Genomic DNA, 22,451 nt, shown 5'->3' on the forward strand with positions numbered 1-22,451 from the left:
GAAATCACACCCCAAAAAACAACATTTTAATTACATATAAACCCATACTATTCAAATCTTCGTAAAGCCAATTGTTCTGTTTGCCGTAAAGCCAATTGTTATCATTATTATTTTATTTTTTACTCTTTTTTACCCCAAAAAGGCATATTGCCACTTGATTGTAAGGAGGTTATTATTTTGGATTATGTCTAATAGAAGATTGTGGGGAGTTTGTAACGAGATGTTTGTTCACATTACATTTAAACTTAGCATGACAGTCCAGTCAGGGAAGCAGGAAACAAAGAGGCAATTCCCAAGTAAGTCCTAGGGCAAAATCTATTAGAATAGAAGGTTTTCCGACATCTCAATAGTGAAAGGATGGAATTTTGCTGCTTGTCAGATTAGTCGGGAGTATGTACGTCGAGACGGGAAGTCCAATGTTTATCAGAACACATTGCGAGACAGAGATTGATGCTTGGTCGATAGTACGAGTGTATTAAACATATTAATTATAATTAGCACCTATTATGATAAATGTTCCATTTTACAAGCATTAGCATCCTTAAAATACTTTAGCCGTATTAGCAGCAGCAGTAGTAGTAGTAGTAGTAGTAGTAGTAGTAATATACAGAACGAACAGATCAAACATTTGGAGAACCAGGACGTGCGTACAGACGACGGAACCCGGAAATCCAGATAAAAAAAAAAAACAAAGCAAAAAGGATTGTCTTCGGCTCTTCGTTGACCAAGCCTTTCTGCCAACTATAAATCAACACTATTAGAACTTCGCAAAATTTTCGTTTATTCAAATTATTCTTAATCCACAACAACAACAAAAATAATTATAAACTAGCAAAGTTCCAAGGAACGTAAATTCCATGGTGGCTTAACTATTGTTTTTTCTTTTTTTCTTTTTTTTTTTCGTCTTACCATACTCATCAGTTAAAGATCTTTTAAATAAATTAACGAATTTTTACTTACTTAAATCGGAAGAATTCTTATGAAATGGTAACAGTCACATATTCTAATTGTTTTCTTTTTTTTCCAGCCCAAATAATAGGAATAAGTTGTTTTCTTATAAATTCTTATTCACTCCTAACAAGGCATGTTGCCACTTGGGCGTAAAGGGCTACTATTTAGAACGATGTCTAAAGGAGTATTATGTTCTGAGGTGAGCAGTTAGATGTCTATTCATATTACATTTAAACCTCTGAATTTTGGTAGAGTGAGGAAAGAAAGAAACAGAGGGAATTCCAAAGTTTAGCAGTTCAAGGGAAGAAATTATTAAATTAGAAGGCTTTCTGGTATCTGGGGATCTCTACTGTGTAGGGGTGGGATTTTGCTGCTTGTTTGGTTTGTCAAGGGTACTTTCTTTTTGGACAGAGGTACTATTGGAGTGATTGGTCCCCAGCCAATCAGAAGCTCCAGAATAGAAACATAAATTAGTGGACTTTGTTTTACAAGCACCTATTTTGTTCTCCTGGCCAGTACACCATCGGGATCAGACATATTTCGTTGGTGTCCTCAAATCGTCTGTTATACAGTATATCTCTTTTAGTCCCATTTGGCATAATGATAAGAGTGTTTGCTAATAGGTCTGGAGATCAGAGTTCAATCCTCTGTCGAGTCCTACCAAAGATTAAAAAAAAAAATTATACTTGCTAAACACTCGACATTATAAGAGAAGGATCAAGGGCAAGTGGAGTAATCCTGGGATTGGAATGGTACCCTCCTTTACATCTCGGTCTAGCAACTCATGAAAAGGGAACCTTTGGGTCGTCCTCGACTATAGACGACCTCTTAACTTATTTTCTTTTAGTCACAAGCTGCACTTTGTAAAGACTATGTAGCTGTTTAATTACTCTTTCAGCACAGATGAATAAATGTCATTTTCATTTGAAACTACAATGTTGTCTGTTGATTAACAATAGAGTCATGTAAACACTTGCAACCTACGATTACTTTTAATTAAAATGAGAAACAACAAACCACGATTATAAAGTCTTATTCGATTGCGGAACAATTAGCTTTGAAATGGGTAAAATCTTTATTTTGACCAGATTCAATGTTAGATAACCAATTACTATTTTTTTTTTACATTTCGGTGATCGAACGATCTCATTTTTTTTTAATTAGTGTGGAACGCATGGACGAACAAAGGGACAGGCTGGCATATTATTATTATTATTATTATTATTATTATTATTATTATTGTTGCTGTTGTTATTATTGTTATTATTGTTATTATTATTATTGTTATTGTTGTTATTATTATTATTATTATTATTATTATTTATAATATTATTATCATTAATAATAATAATAATATTATTAATATTATTATTATTATTATTATTATTATTATTATTATTATTATTATTATTATTATTCACTAAGAGTGTTCGCACAGGTTATCAAAGGTTTCTCTGAGAACAACCTGTGGTGTACCCTGGTGCCTGAGTGACAACAAGTCTTCCTAGATTTCCCGTATTCTCCACCTCTTTCAATAAGATTTGCAAATTAATTTGAATCATCGCAACAACCGTTTTCCATTGATTTCTTGTTGATAGCAACCATTGGTTTTTACTGCAATTTGAGTGTCAATAAACATCCCCAAGCCCCAGTTCTCTTCTCACTCATCTAGTAGAGTTACTTTTTTTTGGGGGGGGGGGTATAGACTTACAATGATATTCTTTCAATTTTTTGGATTCTATGTGACATTTCTTTGTGTTTTACCCCCATAAAAGTTTCTATATGTCTGGCTCGCACTTGTGGCTCATATGTTTTAATCTCTGCATTCAAGGGTTTTCCTTAATATTTTAGCCAATTTCATTATTGTTATTCCATTGTATCTTCTCAGCCATTGCTTTGATTCCAATTTCTTCCATTTTTTTTTTTTTTTCAAAGTTTTTCAAAATTGTTCCTAATACTCCTACCATTATTTGTGTTATCTTGACTTTTTCATATTCCATATCCCTTTTAGCTTTCTGGCCAATTCCGTGTATTTGCTCCGCTTCTCAGTCTCCATGATGATGATGATGATGATGATGATGATGATGATGATGATGATGATATTTAATATTAATTTTTGAATCAGTTATAATTCATCTCATCTTTATATTTTATGTATGAATTATTATTACTATCATTCTTCCACTGAGCCAAGCTCAACAATACACTTTTCATAATTTCAGCAAAAGCATATGCATCGCCACTAGAATTGCTATCAGATGAACATGAATAGAGGTTTATCATAATCAGCCCATGAAAAAATCTAGAACAAAATGGATTCATATTTATAATCAACATTATATGCTCCTAGACTTTGCTAACATTATACTGCCAACTTCATTCAAAGATTTTATATTTGATTAATTTGTATTCGGTTGAGCTTGGATGTATATTGCATTTATTTGGTTAATTTTAGATTCATATTGTATTAATTGATTCTAGATTTATATTGTATTTAGTTGATTGTAGTTTATTTGATTGTAAATTAATATTATAGTTGGATAATCCTAGATTTATATTTAGTTGATCGTAGATTAATATAACTTTGGTTGATTCTAGATTCATATTGTATTTAGTTGATTCTAGATTTATATTGTATTGAATTGATTCTAAATTTATATTGTATTGAGTTGATTCTAGATTTATATTGTATTTAGTTGATTCTAGATTTATATTGTATTTAGTTGATTCAAGATTTGTATTATATTTAGTTGATTCTAGATTTGTATTGTATTTAGTTGATTCTAGATTCATATTGTATTTAGTTTATTCTAGATTTATATTGTATTTAGTTGATTCTAGATTTCTATTATATTTAGTTGATTCTAGATTTATATTGTATTTAGTTTATTCTAGATTTATATTGTATTTAGTTGATTCTAGATTTATATTGTATTTAGTTGATTCTAGATTTATATTGTATTTAGTTGATTCTAGATTTATATTGTATTTAGTTTATTCTAGATTTATATTGTATTTAGTTGATTCTAGATTTATATTGTATTTAGTTGATTCGAGATTTCTATTATATTTAGTTGATTCTAGATTTATATTGTATTTAGTTTATTCTAGATTTATATTGTATTTAGTTGATTCTAGATTTATATTGTATTTAGTTGATTCTAGATTTATATTGTATTTAGTTGATTCTAGATTTATATTGTATTTAGTTGATTCTAGATTTATATTGTATTTAGTTGATTCTAGATTTATATTGTATTTAGTTGATTCTAGATTTATATTGTATTTAGTTGATTCTAGATTTGTATTGTATTTAGTTGATTCTAGATTTATATTGTATTTAGTTGATTCTAGATTTATATTGTATTTAGTTGATTCTAGATTTATATTGTATTTAGTTGATTCTAGATTTATATTGTATTTAGTTGATTCTAGATTTATATTGTATTTAGTTGATTCTAGATTTATATTGTATTTAGTTGATTCTAGATTTATATTGTATTTAGTTGATTCTAGATTTATATTGTATTTAGTTGATTCTAGATTTGTATTGTATTTAGTTGATTCTAGATTTATATTGTATTTAGTTGATTCTAGATTTGTATTATATTTAGTTGATTCTAGATTTATATTGTATTTAGTTGATTCTAGATTTGTATTGTATTTAGTTGATTCTAGATTTATATTGTATTTAGTTGATTATAGATTTCTATTGTATTTAGTTGATTCTAGATTTATATTGTATTTAGTTGATTCTAGATTTATATTATATTTAGTTGATTCTAGATTTATATTGTATTTAGTTGATTCTAGATTTATATTGTATTTAGTTGATTCTAGATTTATATTATATTTAGTTGATTCTAGATTTATATTGAATTTAGTTGATTCTAGATTTATATTGTATTTAGTTGATTCTAGATTTATATTGTATTTAGTTGATTCTAGATTTATATTGTATTTAGTTGATTCTAGATTTATATTATATTTAGTTGATTCTAGATTTATATTGTATTTAGTTGATTCTAGATTTATATTATATTTAGTTGATTCTAGATTTGTATTGTATTTAGTTGATTCTAGATTTATATTGTATTTAGTTGATTCTAGATTTATATTGTATTTAGTTGATTCTAGATTTATATTGTATTTAGTTGATTCTAGATTTATATTATATTTAGTTGATTCTAGATTTATATTGTATTTAGTTGATTCTAGATTTATATTGTATTTAGTTGATTCTAGATTTATATTATATTTAGTTGATTCTAGATTTGTATTGTATTTAGTTGATTCTAGATTTGTATTATATTTAGCTGATTCTAGATTTATATTGTATTTAGTTGATTATAGATTTATATTGTATTTAGTTGATTCTAGATTTATATTGTATTTAGTTGATTCTAGATTTGTAATTTATTTAGTTGATTCTAGATTTATATTGTATTTAGTTGATTCTAGATTTATATTGTATTTCGTTGATTCTAGATTTATATTGTATTTAGTTGATTCTAGATTTATATTGTATTCAGTTGATTCTAGATTTATATTGTATTTAGTTGATTCTAGATTTGTATTATATTTAGTTGATTCTAGATTTATATTGTATTTAGTTGATTCTAGATTTATATTGTATTTAGTTGATTCTAGATTTATATTGTATTTAGTTGATTCTAGATTTATATTGTATTTAGTTGATTCTAGATTTATATTGTATTGAGTTGATTCTTGATTTATATTGTATTTAGTTGATTCTAGATTTGTATTATATTTTGTTGATTCTAGATTTATATTGTATTTAGTTGATTATAGATTTATATTGTATTTAGTTGATTCTTGATTTATATTGTATTTAGTTGATTCTAGATTTGTATTATATTTAGTTGATTCTAGATTTATATTGTATTTAGTTGATTATAGATTTATATTGTATTTAGTTGATTCTAGATTTATATTGTATTTAGTTGATTCTAGATTTGTATTATATTTAGTTGATTCTAGATTTATATTGTATTTAGTTGATTCTAGATTTGTATTATATTTAGCTGATTCTAGATTTATATTGTATTTAGTTGATTCTAGATTTATATTGTATTTAGTTGATTCTAGATTTATATTGTATTTAGTTGATTCTAGATTTGTATTATATTTAGTTGATTCTAGATTTGTATTGTATTTAGTTGATTCTAGATTTATATTGTATTTAGTTGATTCTAGATTTGTAATATATTTAGTTGATTCTAGATTTATATTGTATCGAGCTGATGCTAGTTTTATATTGTATTTAGTTGATTCTAAATTCATAATGTATTTGGTTAATTTTTTTATTCATATTGTCGATGATGACCATCGCAGAAGGACTGCTGGCACAAATGTATATTATGATCATATTAAGGGTATAGTCAACATTGTCTGTCCTTTTTGACTTTCGGTTTCTGGTGTCCAATTGGGGTGGATATGTAAACATTGCCAAGTGGACAAGGAAGCTATTCTTAACATGGGGGAGGGGAAGGTTTTCACGTTATCTGGGAGGAAGGTAATCATGAACCAGCTGGACTATATCTTGCTTGTCACAGTCATCCCGTCGGCAGCACAAAAATTGGAAGTCAAAATAGAGCAGACAATATTGACTATAACCCGCATCAACTTACGGTGTGTTATTACAAAGCAATTCATTAAAAAGTAAATCGACTTCAAACGGAGATTTTCTCGGTGTCGCTTTTAACATACAAAATAAAGCTGGTTGAGTGTAGTTTGATTATATCTTCTATATATATAAAAGCCAAACGTCTGTGTGTATGTATGTATGTATGTTTGTTTGTAACGCTAAAACTTTTGAAAGACGGAACCAAACTTGACAAATTTGGTATCATATCGAAGCCCCATCACCCGGATGACAAATATCGAAATTTCACGTCAAACGGACCACTAGAAGTTGGTCAACTGATCAGTTATCTTCGAGGGGGCCCCCAAAAAACCTGTCATTATCTATATATATAAAAGACAAATGTTTGTTTGTAACACTAAAACTTGAGATGAAAGATTCCTCTCCCCTAAGCATAAAACATATGTTCAATATCTGCTTTTGTTTTTTCATTGTTTATACGGTCCCGAGCAACGCCGGGTAGCCCTGCTAGTTTATCATAAAAGTGAATATTAAATGTAAAAGATTATATACATGAAAAGTAATTATAAAATGCTGAATAAGTGTGGGAGGCTGGGATATGGATCTGCAGAATAGATTTCCACATAGGGGTCAATGAGTCAAAGTCGGAGTCGGAGTCGGCATTCTAGGAATTCAATGAGTTGGAGTCGGACTTTCACCATCTGACTCTGCAACTTTGGAATCGAAACCGAAACTCAAACTTATGAAGAACAAAAAAAAAATTATATATATATACTAGACCACCCGTAACCCGTTGGGTCAGTACGTTATATTAGCTATGGAATTCATGTATGAGCGTGACACTTGTGGCATAAAGAAAATAGTTTTTTTTTACATAACAGAAGCATTTCTATGAAAGTATATTAAAATGAAAAAAGAATATAGATAGATTTCTATGAGTCGTTCTGTTTATTATAATTGTTATTTTTTTTTAAATTACAGTCACTGAATTATAAGTGGTTGGTCATACTTATAGGTAAATATGCACTGAACAGGTATCATAATCCTTATTATAGTTAAATTCAAATTTTGATATATCATCTTTTAAATGAAATTGTTAGTTGAAAGTACAGAATAATAAAAAAAACACTCTCCACATGTTAATAATGGCTTTTTAAATAGAAAATGAAAATAAAATGTAACTTTTTTCATTTAATTTAAGCAAACATTCAGTACCCATTGTGTAAAGGAAAACACTATTTAATGTAATAGAAATGTGTGCATTTACCGATTCAGCTTTCCGTTTGGAAATGTAAGCAGACGACTTTAAAAAACATGGGAAGAAGAAAAAGAAATTTTTTGTAATAACGCCCTCTAGTAAAAAGGTCTGCATTAGTTAAGGGGGATAACTCTATCCAGTTTTACATCGGTTACCTTTTTCTCTCTCTCACACATACACGTAACTATTTCTCGCGTACGTAACGAAAACAGAGGGAGTAGGAGTGTTGAAATCTATGAGAGTGAAAGTGAGAGGTGTTTTCTTTGAAACTGCGACAGACTTCACGAAGTTGAATGTTTTTAGCCGTTAAAAAAAAAAAAAAAAACTACGGTTGATTTTATAAAATTATTTATTTATAATGACATGAATTAAAGATTTATCGCGTACGTAACGAAAACAGAGGGAGTAGGAGTGTTGAAAAAAAACAAAAAACTATTTGATCAAATTAAATGAAATTGTTTGTATTAAAAGCGATATAAAAATTCCGGAATTGGAATAACGGATTGAAGACGTTGCTATTTACGCATGCGCAACCGGATGTTGAAAACCGGAAATCTGATTGCAAACATACAAGACCCATAGACTTTTAGTATTATATAGATATATATAGATATATATATATATATATATATATATATATATATATATATATATACAGTGATGATCATATTTATTGGCACGGTAAAATAAAAGTTAAATTTTGTCTAATAAATTCTAAAAAAGGGATTAAATTAAAGAAAATAACAAAGTATATTATGTATTTTTAACTGGCCTTTCCGATGCAGCAATCGGATTTTAGAAAAAGTAAATAACAAAGGAACAACAAACATAATTGCAAAAAACCCTTGTTCAAAATTATTGCCATGATTTATTTAATAATCAATTGTATAGCCTTTGGCCTTGATTACCTTCCTCAATCGCTTTTCATAGTTTACAACCAAGTTGTTGCACTCTTCAGTAGTAATTTTAGCCCACTCTTCCTGACAATAATCCTCCAATTGAATAAGATTCTTAGGCTTCCTTTGCATTACCCTCAATTTTAATGTTCTCCATAAATTTTCAATTGGATTAAGGTCTGGGCTTTGTGATGGCCACTCCAAAACATTAATATGATTGTCCTCAAGCCATTTCTTAGTCAGTTTAGCCGAATGCTTTGGGTCATTATCTTGCATGAACCACCAACGACGACCAAGTGAGAGCTCTTTAGCAGAGTCTTTCAGGTTTTCATCCAATATTTTAACATAATCTTCCTTTTTTATGCTACCTGTGACCTTAACAAGTCGCCCTGGTCCAGAGGCAGCAAAGGATCCCCAAAACATCAAACTGCCTCCACCGTGCTTCACTGTGGGTATGGTGTTCTTAGGCAGGAAAGCTTCGCCAGATTTTCTGTAAATATAAGACACTTTATTATGGCCAAATAACTCTATTTTCGTTTCGTCAGTCCATAGAACACGTTTCCAGAATGCAACATCTTTATCAATATGACGTTTTGCAAAGGCTAGCCTTGCTTTCAGGTGCATAGGTTTCAATAAGGGAGTCTTTCTCGGACGACATGCTTTTAAACCAGCTCTCTTCAAAACTCTACCAACTGTATGTCGAGATATATTCACTCCAGAGGTGCTCTGTTCATCAACAATCTCCCCAACAGAGATCCTTGGGTTTTGTTTTACTTGTCGAACAATTTTCCGTTTATCTCTTGGGGAAAGAATCCTTTTTCTCCCTCTACCCTCTAAACTCATAACGTGGCCTTGCGATTTGAACTTGTTTATTATGGCTCTAACAGTGGATTTGGGAAGGTTTAGCTTCTTTGAAATCTTATCATAGCCCTCCCCATTGGTATGGCATGCTACAACAAGCTTCCTGACGTCTTCGTTGTGTTCCTTAGTTTTAACCATGGCGATTGAAAATTATAATTTAGTCACTTATAATAGTTTAAATAAATCGCTATCTAAAAATTATCTGAAAAAAATTATTCACTGAATTAGCGTTAAACAAGCATAATATGGCTATAAAAAAGTTCAGAAAGCACGTAAACCGGAAATTGATTGATATTATACTGATACTAAAAGAAAAACAAAGCCGTACCAATAATTTTGAACAAGGGTTTTTTGCAATTATGTTTGTTGTTCCTTTGTTATTTATTTTTTCTAAAATCCGATTGCTGCATCGGAAAGGGCAGTTAAAAATACATAATATACTTTGTTATTTTCTTTAATTTAATCCCTTTTTTAGAATTTATTAGACAAAATTTAACTTTTATTTTACCGTGCCAATAAATATGATCATCACTGTATAGATATATATAATTTTGGCGCCATCAGCTAAAATCAAAACCAAAACTTATCAAGAATTCTTGGTAAAATTATTTATAAAAAAAAATAGATGAGTTCAGTGCCATCAGCTTTAATCAGAATCGAAACCAAAACTTGTGAAGTCCATAGTATCACATGCTAACATTCAAATCTTTTTAAATAAAAAAATAACTATGTGCAAAGAATCAGAAGAATTCTAACCGTTTCCACCGGGATTTATGAATTTATGTTCTGTTGATTTTTTAAAACCAAAAAATTTGAGTTTCTGCTAGTACAGAGAATTCTCTCATTATTAACATTCTCCCAAAATATCTTTTTCGATTTAATAAACTGGGAAAAGAAAATATTTCTAATAAATTAGGAAAACTTATTTATAAAATCAATTTTTCTTTCTTCCTCTCCTCCCACCTCAAAGTAAAAAAAAATGAATCACTTATTTTGAGTCATTAAGATATTCCTCGTTTACATGAGAAAATTAAAAAAAAAACTTAAAAAAAAAACATAAATATATAAAATATAAAAAAATCCTGGCATCATTAAAAGTGCATGCAGGTAGTATAGGTATTCAAAGTAAAAATTTGACCTGAATTTCCAAACATGCGCACACACAATCTCATGCACATATATATATATATATATATATATATATATATATATATATATATATATATATATATATATATATGGATAAAATATCAATACGAAAAATATATAAATGTCTATATCTTTTCTGTATTTATTTCCTATATGTTGACGTGTAGGAATACAAAAAGTCTTTTGAAAAAAAAAAACGAAAATGTTTCTTCCTAAAGCACATATTTTCGACCAATCCTTTGGTCTTCTTCAGTGTGAATGATGGAAACATGAGTGTAGAACGGACAGGGTTAGTAGCAGGAGGGGCACGGTTATAGCCAATGAGGTTAAGATCTATCTGAATATGACCCTTCCAGTTTTTGACTTGGAATGGTCAGCAACTTGTGTAGCCTATTTTAATATTGTTAATGAGCAATACTAGTATAACTTGACTGCATGCTAGTGTATGTATATATATATATATATATATATATATATATATATATATATATATATATATATATATATAACTATTTTATTTACTCACATAAAATAAATATATGAAAGTATAAATTTATGCATAAACTTTAAGTATTTACTTCAAAAGTGCTCAATACGTAGATAAAGCTAGTTAGTAATTTATAAAATATATATGGCGATTAAGCTACACTGAATATTCGGCGTTTCATCAACTCTAGGACTCCTCAGGATTATGCACGAATTTTTCGCAAAAATTCGCGCATAAGTCTGAGGAGTCCTAGAGTGGATGAAACGTGGAATATTCAGTGTAGCTTAATCGCCATTTATATTTTATATATATATATATATATATATATATATATATATATATATATATATATATATATATATACTAGCAGGCAGTATTGCTCATTAACAATACTGAAATATGACAAAATTGAAATAATAAAAACACAACTGTTGGAGTTATCTAAATCTACAAAATTCTTACTTTAAATGAAATAAATTACTGCATAACCTCATACTGATATAAATGGATAGCACAACCGTAATGCTGTTAATCTTCTTTCTCTAAATCACATGGAAGAAATTCATTCAAATTCAACACAGTAAACATAAGTAATCTTCCTTTGTATATAGAAACATTAATGCAGCTTTCTTTTTTATATATATAACAAACAAGAACCAGGCGATAACTGATTTTTCCAAGTTAATTTTAATTATAAAAAGTTTTAGCATAAAAGGGTTTTACTCAAAATTCGTAGAAGAAAAATTGATAAAATTAAAATCTTGCACTTATAATATATATATATATATATATATATATATATATATATAATTAAATCAGTAGAACTTTCAAACTTAAACCTAAATAGCAATATATCTGACAACTCGATATTTGATCCTGACTAGTAATTATTTTCATTTTTTAGCGCATTATTTACATTAAAAAAGTGTAATTCGCTTTAGTATTTTTTCTAAAATACTTATTCTGCTAAGGAAAATTTAGAGACAATTTTAAATCATTGTATTATCTCGCATATAAAGTTACGTTGTCAGATTTTTAAAGTCAGACCCAAATTGCATTTAAGCTAAATAATCAAACTTTCCCTTATGACTAACCAATTTTTTTTTTATTGTATCATATTATCTATGGGATAAGTAAAGCAACATTTTGTGTTGATATATTTCAAGTAAACTCTGAAACCACTAAACTTTGAAATTTGGAACAGAGATTCTATGTATAAAAGCAGGTATCATAGGCTATATATCTAACATATGAAGCTATATTGCTTGATTTTCAAATAGCATTTAAATTGAAAAATCAAACTTTATTTCTGATGAGCCAATTTACATTTGTTATTGTTGTACTATGTTATTGGCAATATAATAACATAATTGACTACAATGAAATATTTTAAAATAACCACGTAAAAATAAAAATCAACAAGATAGACAGCTCATTTTAAACTGAAGAATATAATAAGAGTTGCCTACCTTAAGTTTTAAAATGTGCAAACAAATAAAAAATTAAAAACTAAAATAAATTGCCATTGAACCAAAATCAACAGAATCTATGCCATTTCTAAAATAGCCTTTTGAGTGTTGATTGCGATATGTTGTTAATCTTATGCATATAAGTCTACCCTTCCAGGTTTTACATTTTCTCTTTGAGAAGAGGTTAGTTCATTGCTAATCACCCCTATCAGGTAATCCCCATGTATTTTTTGCAGGCCAGAGTGCTTATCTTTGGGGGCTCTGGATCTTCAATCCCACTTTTTGACCCTAGTGTCTCATCTTCTCACCGTGGGAGAAAATACAGACTTCACTGTATCCTGAACAACACCGGACAGATAATCTTGAAATATTTGTTGAGTCGTCTTCTAAAGTCATCAAGTTTTACACATTCTCTTCATCGTTTCCAATCCTCTAATAATATTGTTCATCATCCAACTGCCAATCTCATTAACTCTTATCCTCACATGACTTTTGGCCTTGGTTAGTGGTGACTCATTAATATAAGAATTAAAAATAATATATAATATTAGGTTGGGTTATTTTATTTAACAGTATATTAACCTTTTTAGTTCTTTCATACTGGGAATTATTTTTTTATACTTTTGTAAAAGAACCGTTATAAGTTTTTTCTGTTGTTTTTTTTTTTTGTTTTTTTTTTTACAAAGTTACCACTTATCAAGATCTGGAGGCCACTCGAGGATAAGGGTTAACGAGTGTACGGTAGTCAATGGGAAAAGATCGTAGTAATCATCAGGCAAACAGAATAGAGTTCCGCAGGCGTGCAATTCTAAGAAAGAAGCTTTGTCCATAGAAATCATGTTTAAGTTTAGACACAGATAACTAATGGGGGAAATTATTGATAGTGGTTTAAGATAGACGAGTGCTTTTTGCGAAAGTTTGGCAAAGGGGGAGGACTATAGATTGGCGGTCAGACAAGCACTTGCCATGAAAATAATGATAGAGTAGAGACAGGCTCGTAACGTCTCTTCTGTGGGAAAGAAGTTGCAGGGAAGAGAAAAGGGCATCCCTGCTTAGCTTGAAAGTCTATTTTGAACTCTGTCAAGGCAAGGTAAAGTGCTTCTAGCAGCTCCTGCCCAGATGTGGCAACAGTACTCCATCCTAGGACATACTTGGCTCTTATACAGGTAGAGATAGCTACTGGAGCTGTAGAATGATCCTACCATTTTTCCAGTGACCTTGGCAACAGATTTGATGTACATGTTCTATTTCAGAAACTTGTCAAAACATGAAGCCTCTTCAAGACAAGAGCTACTCATTTCACTTGATGCCAGACGGAGATCAGAGCGTTGATGATGTAAAGATAGAAGCTTGGTTTTAGATGCATTAAAATTAACCAGCCAATTCCTTTCCTCATTGCACCATGTGTTTAAGATCAGAGGAGAGAGAATTAGAGAAATTTTGGTCATTTATAGCCTTTGAAGTGTTGCTATAGATGGTAGTGTCGTCCGCATAAATGTCTACGAATGATCTTAGGAAGTTGTGCTATTTAATCTATAAATGGTCAGAATGAGGGGGTTAATACCTTTTTCCACGTTTTATTAGTTATTCACAGAAAAATCAGGTGATGTTCAGGACTGAATGAGGAACAGTATTATGTCAATTTTTATTCTGGTCATAAAATCATATTACATTTTTTTTTTTCTACTGCCTTCCCACCTTTTTTGTCAGGCATCTATAATATAAATCTTATCTGTCTGTTTAAATGTATGCATGTATGTCTATCTAAAAATTTCGACAGAGGCGACGGATTTTCACGAGACAGTATCATTTTACAGCTCGACGTCTCAGACGACAAATATCGAAAAATTGGCCAAAAACATTAATTCCTTCACCCTATACTGGGCATTTTCTACAAGAAGGAGTTGATTTTTTGGGAGCCATTTTTGCGCGTCATCGTATTGGTTGGATTGATTTCACCTAATTTTAACGTTCTGAACTTCCGGTCGCTTCATAGAGTAGCGGTAAGACGCCAGATTTTATTTCACTTTCTTTTCCGCCGTCACGTCACAGGTTCGAGCCTGCCTGCCTGCCTACTATCATTTTTTTAATTTTATTTTGCTGAATACACACCTCCAAACATCCGAGCAACGCAGGGCACACAGGCTAGTTCAAACATAATCGGAAAATTTAGAAAAATCTTGAATTATTGTTTTAGACATATGATTTAAATTTTATTGAAATAGGATATATATCAATGAGGCATATTGTTTACATGGACTAAAAGTCAATCTTTTTTGAAAAGTGCTCATACTTGTGCAGAGCTTTTATATAAATAAAATTATGTAAACATTTTAAGAAGTCCATGCGAATCGATTGACGTTTCAACATTTTCATGTCATGTGAAACACACAGTCAAAAAATAAAATAAAATTTACTCAGAATGTCACAAAAAAGACGAGAAGGACCTCTTTCATCTCCCTAAGTGGTCGAACCAGACGGAAATGAAAGGGGTTATTGTCAACCAAAATGATCTAAAAGAAAAAGGAAGGGGTCGTCGAAATACACAATTCTTGACAGCACCTGTTTCGTACCGCAGAACCATTCATGTAATTATTATGACAATTTTTTGAATTTATTCCGCCTTGAACTCATCAGAAAAAAAAGAACTTATCAACTTTAAAAGAAAATAAAGAAATATAGGCATGATTACAAAATCCGAAAATTGGAATATATATATATATATATATATATATATATATATATATATATATATATATATATATATTCCAATTTTCGGATTTTGTAATCATGCGCATATTATTTTTTTATTTATTTATTTTTTTTTTACACAGTGATCACCACTTATCAAGGCCCGGAAGCCACTCAGGGATAAGGGTTATTGCAAGTACATTACGTTAGTGAGGAGATTTGCTGAAGTGTTTACTTAAGGGGGCGGTTCATTAGGAATTTGTTAACATTGGACTTGAAGACATCCAATTGTAGTCCGGAGGGAAGCAAGCAGACGGAACAGAGTTCCGCAGGCGAGCAGTTCTAAGAAAGAAGCTTTGTTCATGGAATCCGCGTTTTGATTTAGGCACAGATATAGAGTGGGGGAAATTTTTCACAGTGGATTCAGCTAGACGGGTGTTTTTCGTGAAAGATTGGCGAGGGGGGACCAGAGATTGGAGTTTAGACGAGCATCTGCCATGGAAATAACGATAAAACAAGGACAGGCTCGCAACGTCTCTTCTGTGGGAGAGGTTGCAAGATAGAGAAAAGGGCATCCCCCACTAAGCCACGAAGTCTATTTTGTATTTGTATATATATATATACACACACACACAAAACAGTAGAATTGGGTTTTACAACAATTTCAGAAAAAGAGTGGAGAGATGAAAAGACAGACAGAGAGAGAGAGAGAGAGAGAAAGAGAGAGAGAGAGAGGGGGGGGAGAGACTGTGTGTGAAGAGTAGTATGATAGATATTGTGGCAGTCATCTGCACCGATGAAGGTTAGCAGTAATACAAAAAAGTGTGGTTGGTTCTACACAAAGCCTTCACCACTATAAACAAATCATCTGTGTGCATTTCCGAGTAACTTAGTTGTTGTGGCGGAACCTCATACGGGAGAGTCCATCATATATATATATATATATATATATATATATATGTATATATATATATATATATATATATATATATATATATATATATATATATATAAACGTTAATTCCATGCATTTTAGCATATCTCTCTCTATATATAAAGCGAGAATGTAAATCTGTAAAGAATAGAACAATTTCTGTGGGAAATCTTAAGTGGGAGAGCTCAATGCGTAGCATAAATAAAAGTTAAATGAAAACCAGCACAAATTTAGAAGTTTGTATTATGGTTTTCATCTAACTTGTGTGTGTGTGTGTGTGTGTGTGTGTGTGTGTGTGTGTGTGTGTGTGTGTGTGTGTGTGTAAATCTGCCAGTATATATTTTAATAATAATATAATATAAACTCCAGCTAAACAAGGGTGAAAAAAAAAGAAGAAAATCTAAAAGTGGTTTCAATTTTCCAGTGAAATTGTTGTGAAATCCAATTCCACTGTTTTCAAAAATAACCCTGGGAAATGAATTCTGTGTAAACAAAATTCAAAATTTTGGAGTTTTGATTTGAAGAAAGATATAAATTAAAGGAACGCTTTTAGGAAAAAAAAAAAAAAAAAAAAAAAGACGAAAATTACTCTGTCAGATTCGCTTTAAACATATATAAAACGAGCATTTTACCTTTTGGAGAATCAACAGGCGTGAGACTTTGTAGAGTGTCCATTTTGATTTAAGCAAGTAAACAAGGAGTGGATAAAGGAAGAGCGAGAGAGAGAAAGACAGAGAAAGGAGGGGGAAATAAATATGAGAGAGAGAGACAGAGACAGAGAGAGAGTGTGTGTGTGTGTGAGTGAGTATGTGGAGGAAAAGAGAAGAGAAAGAGAGTAGGAGATTGACTGGATTTGTAACAAAGAGGGAGAGCCAGATAGAAAAAGACAGAAAAAGTGCATATATATATATATATATATATATATATATATATTAATATATATATATTAATATATATATATATATATTAATATATATATATTAATATATATATATATATATATATTAATATATATATATTAATATATACATATATATTAATATATATGTATATATATATTAATATATATATATTAATATATATATATTAATATATACATATATATTAATATATATATTAATATATATATATTAATATATATATATATATATATATATATATATATATAAAGAGAGAGAGAGAGGAGGGAGGATATATAAGGATGTGTAATGGGAACACGGAGAAGGAAGTAGGAAATAGAGAGCGAATTTGTGTGTGTATGAGAGATAGAGGGAGTAGATAGGGAATATATGTGAAAAGGAGAAAGAGTCAAAAATAGAGAAAAGGTAGAAGTGAAATATGTGTGTGAGAGAGAAAGAGAGTGGAGAGACAAAAAGACAGACGCAGAGAGAAACAGCGTGTGTGAAGAGTGTGATAGAGGGGGAGAGTGGTAGATAGGGAGAGAGACAGACAGAAGAAATTAATTATGAGCGATACAAATAGAGGGAGAGAAATGAATGTATGCGTGAGAGAGGGAGAGATAGAAAGAAATCGAGAACAAGAGAGAGAGAGATGAAGGGAGGGGGGATCAATGTATGTAAAAGATCAAAATAATAGACAAAAATAAACGGAGAGAGAGAGAGAGAGAGAGAGAGAGAGAGAGAGAAAGAGAAATTAATCATTAATAATAAACAATGGGCAATTTGTCATTATGAATAGTTCTTCATTTGTTGAGGTCGGTCAAAAAATTGAAATGTGGATTATTTTATCTTTATTTTTACTTAAAATTAAAGAAAGTAAATTCATAGTAAAAAAAAAACTGCCAAATTTGGGTTATGATGCAACGACCAAAATGGGTCAAGCCTTTTTTCAATTATCCTCCTCCTCCGCCTCTTTTTCTTTATTCTGATTCATATTTACCCATCCCCATGAGGACAAATTTATTTAAAAATAAGAGAAAAAATATTATCCAAGATACCCAAAAATGCATACTTTAATTTTAACAGAAGCACCCCCCCCGTTAGCTTAAACTCACCTAAATTAGTTTAACCTCTCCCGGATACCACGCACACCCTTCGTCCATCACTCTCCTATATACCCGTTACCTTAATATCTTCCAATTATCCCCTTAGCTAGATGTTGCATTGAAATGTTGGCAAATGTTTGCCAATTAGCCCCCTAGCTTCTCTTCTGAGGAGAAACATTAGGCTTCGAAATACCTTGGTATAAAGAGCACATACCCCCTCCAATTATAGTTTTTTTTTCTTATTACATCGACAAATAAATTTGTGTAGACCAATATATGGCTTTGTCTTGTCTATAATGCTCTCTCTCTCTCTCTCTCTCTCTCTCTCTCTCTCTCTCTCTCTCTCTCTCTCTCTCTCTTAGATATATATATATATATATATATATATATATATATATATATATATATATATATATATATATATATACCCGTGTGTGTGCCGAGAACAAGTTGTTTGGTTATTTTCCACCATTCAACGAAACATGTGTAAGACGAATTATACTACTAATAAAATAAAATGAGTGTGATGTAAATGCATCTTTGGTTTGGTATGTTTACTTCCGATATATATGCTCTGAAAAGTGTGAATTCATTTTTATTGAGTTTAATTGATTGTAATAATTTTGGAAAAAAACTATTGAAATATACATTAAAAGTATATATATATATATATATATATATATATATATATATATATATATATATATATATATATATGTATATATGTATATATATATATATATATATATTATATATAACAATTTAAGGCTGTAAATTATACTTTATATGGATTCATTGTTCAACAGGATACTCAAATAAGAAATATTAAAATTTCCTTAATCCGCGGAGTTTCAAAGAAATTTGTTCTTTTCATCAGAGGAAAGATATTAGCAACTCAATATTATAGCGAAGCTATGAATTTGCTGGTACTAGCATGGACTGGAACTGCATTGTATGAAAGCTAGTTATAAATGCAAAAAAAAAAAAAAATTTTAGTGCAAAGAGTTCATGAAATGGGAAAAGAAATGAAAGATTAAAAATGTGAATTAAAGATTAAAACCCCAGATGAAAAGATACGGAGTGATTAGAAATTTCCAAGAGGAAATTATCATAAGAGTCAATAATAAAAAGAAGTCGGAAGTTGATAAACAGATCCAAATTAAAAATCCAAAATATGTATAATCCAATCCTAATATGGAGGCATGTGTCTTAAATGCATCAATGGTTGATTCTGAACCATTCTTCTATGGCGCAAAAAGCCAAATCCTTTGTTTTAAATTAAAACAGGTTTTAAGCGATTTTAACAAAACTTTTAATAACGTTGCTGACGGTTAATATTTTAAAAGAAGGAAGACCAAACTTGCTAAAATAAATCAGATTCATCTCGAGTAGTTTAAGTGAAATTGTTTTATTCTGTTTAGATCATTCAAACTCCTTTTTTTATATAGTTGGGTGCTTCTACAGTATAAAGACGAAAAATATTTGAGTTCCGAGTAAAACAGATGGTACCTACATAATTGTCAGTTATCAAATAGTAAAATATCTCAATATTACGAAAAACGATAAGGTTAAAAAATAATTATCATGAAAAAAAAAGAAGAAATTTGTAAAATGATGTTTTTCACTAGATAAACCAAAAGAAAACATTTACCTCCCCTGTCAGAAATGTCATAAGTTTTGAATTTCTATAATAAATTCACGTCACGTGACGCAGTAAAATCAACATGTCGAACAAATCATAATTTTTATTTGAAACTGTTTTTCATAAATAATTATTTTTCTACCCTATCGTTTTTTGTAGTATTTGGATATTTTACTATTTGATTCATGGAAATTACGTAGGCTCCATTTGTTTTGCTTGAAATTGAATATTTTTCGTCTTTATGCTGTAGAAGTACCTTTAGTTGTTATTCGCACAACGTTTCAGCCGATGTAACCTCTGACATTCTTTACTTCAGGTTAATCTTTTCAAATTCAGGAATCTTTATCTTGAACTCGGGAACCTGGTCGAAATTTCGAACTGGCTCCTTAACCTAATCCACAGGAGTAGTTTGTTGTCGTTCCGTCAACCATAACCAAATAAAAGTTTTAAGTAATTTTAATGTCTAATTTATTCTTAGCTATTACCGTCTATATAGTGAGGATTAAACCTTCAACTTTCAGACGACTGTTACTAAGAACAGATTGTCACTCAACGCTTTTATCTATTGTGCCGCTGTTTAAAATATTCCCGAGTTCAAGAATACCGGAGGTTACATCGGCTGAAATGTTATGAGAATGATAACCAAGATGAGAATAGTAGTCCGAATAATCGAAATAATAAAAAATATAGATCTTTATCTAAAAAAAATTCTGAAACTTTCAGAATTGTTCTGTTTCTTGTTTAGCTTTATTTTGAATTTCAATTTTGGGCGGAAAAAAATGAATAAAGACCACAATTCCGACAACCATACGTCATGGTACCATTCATAAGGGATGTCGCAGATGTAGGGGTCGGCTCATACTGAACACGAAAAAAGGAATAAAAAGGCAAGTTACAGCGGTTCTTGATAACTAGGCCTCCTACTCCATATATAAGAATTATAATAGGAATTGTCACTCGTGCATCGGCCTGCACAGTCACTACAGACAGTGTCCCAGGTGCGTCACTCGAGGTCACATTTGTTATGGTCTTCTCTATCGATAATGATACCTAACATATATTGGCTTGTTCTGTTCTTGCCTGTTGCTTATTAGTATTGCGTTTAATTTTAATTCATCCAATCATGTATGGGCAAGTAACAATCATATCGAAGGTCGCTTGATGGAACACAAACTTTATCAGAAAAATCATTGTGTATGTGTGTGTGTGTTTGTATGTCCAGTTAAAAGTAAAAACATATAAAAAAAAACACGTACAAAGTTGGTAAGTTCTTGATCGGTGTTACCTTGTGTTGTAATATTTTTTATATAATTGGAGAGTAGATATTTACTTGCTGCCCTACCTTAACAAGATGTGACACAAGGTCGAGAAAGTGGGGGTGTCAAACAAGCTCCTCTAAAGGAGAGCCACTCTTGCCTAGAAAAAACTGGTCCGGGCGCTTTAGGCAGCAAGCAATAAACTTATCCTATCCAAGAGCCGGGTGACAAGAGCCTGGGAGGATAGACCTCCTAGGTAATACTCAGGCAGTGTACCTCAGTTTGACAGGTACTGGGCCAGTTCCTGGCCCCGCACCTGTCGTGCTGATTGTCATGAAGGGATTCTTGACTGGTACTTTTTACCCAAGTCTCCAAGCAACCGAAGCGGCAAGAAGAATTCATCCTTCAACATTAAAAATAATGGGAGCGTATGATTAAAGAAAATTGGAAGGTTCTACTTATAGACACTGGCGATACTCACCAATCAAATGGAGCCACGTTCTGCTAGCAACCAATTAGAAATCGGAATCTCTCCATAAAATACTGGATCTTTTTAGAATTCGAGCACATAATTTTTTATGTCTACACGAGAAAAATCTTTGCTCTTCGTTTGCAAATTTTAAAGATCAAGACTTACACAGATTAGCTACCACACGGAAAACTTTGTTTTTCATTTTCGGACTAATACAGATTAGCTACCTATCGAAAACTCTTCTAAAATTAAACATAACTTTCTATAATGTGACTGTTATGCTTGAACCGCGTTCATTAAAGCTCAAACTTCTCCTGCACCCTCCCTGCGCCGTCCGGCACCATCGAAAAGAAAGAAACAAAAATAATTAAGCTATTCTTTCTGTTTTAGAAAAACGCATTTATTACCATTACTTTCTAAACAATGCTTCTTTTTTTTTTAACTGTTCATTTCGTCTGACATGAGATTAACAAAACCCTGCTGTATCGACACCAGCTTAAAAGTGTCTCATAGCATGGTCATATGTCCATCTTCTGTCGCAGCGTTTTTCTTTCTGCTCTACTACACGCCGACCATTTCTCGTCTTTGACTTTACACGTCCATCTTGTTCAACAGCACCTTTTCTTCTGCTGACTACGTGTTGTCCTTTTTTTGCCTTTTCTTGTCGTGCAAGTTCACACACACTTCCTAATTTACATATGTGCTTTTTTTCGGCTACTGCTGCTAATATCCTCACAAGCCAGCTATCTTACAG

General features: G+C 30.8%; 1 protein-coding gene across 2 annotated transcripts in view; it reads right to left on the reverse strand.

Annotated features, from left to right (window-relative positions):
- LOC145287909 (allograft inflammatory factor 1-like) overlaps positions 1-22,451 on the reverse strand; it is a 185,922-nt gene that overhangs the window by 114,659 nt on the left and 48,812 nt on the right. Inside the window, exon 1 of one of the 2 annotated variants that reach the window (XM_080135856.1) lies at positions 16,955-17,100. The exons of the other annotated variant lie outside the window; for it this stretch is intronic. Coding sequence (XP_079991982.1) covers positions 16,955-16,997 — 43 coding nt within the window. The 5' untranslated portion in view covers positions 16,998-17,100. Of the gene's footprint in view, positions 1-16,954; positions 17,101-22,451 lie in introns of those variants that run through there. 2 annotated transcript variants of the gene reach the window in all.

The sequence above is a fragment of the Euprymna scolopes genome, chromosome 11, assembly GCF_053919585.1.
Source record: "Euprymna scolopes isolate OS-2025 chromosome 11, ASM5391958v1, whole genome shotgun sequence".
Taxonomy (NCBI): Eukaryota; Metazoa; Mollusca; class Cephalopoda; order Sepiida; family Sepiolidae; genus Euprymna; species Euprymna scolopes.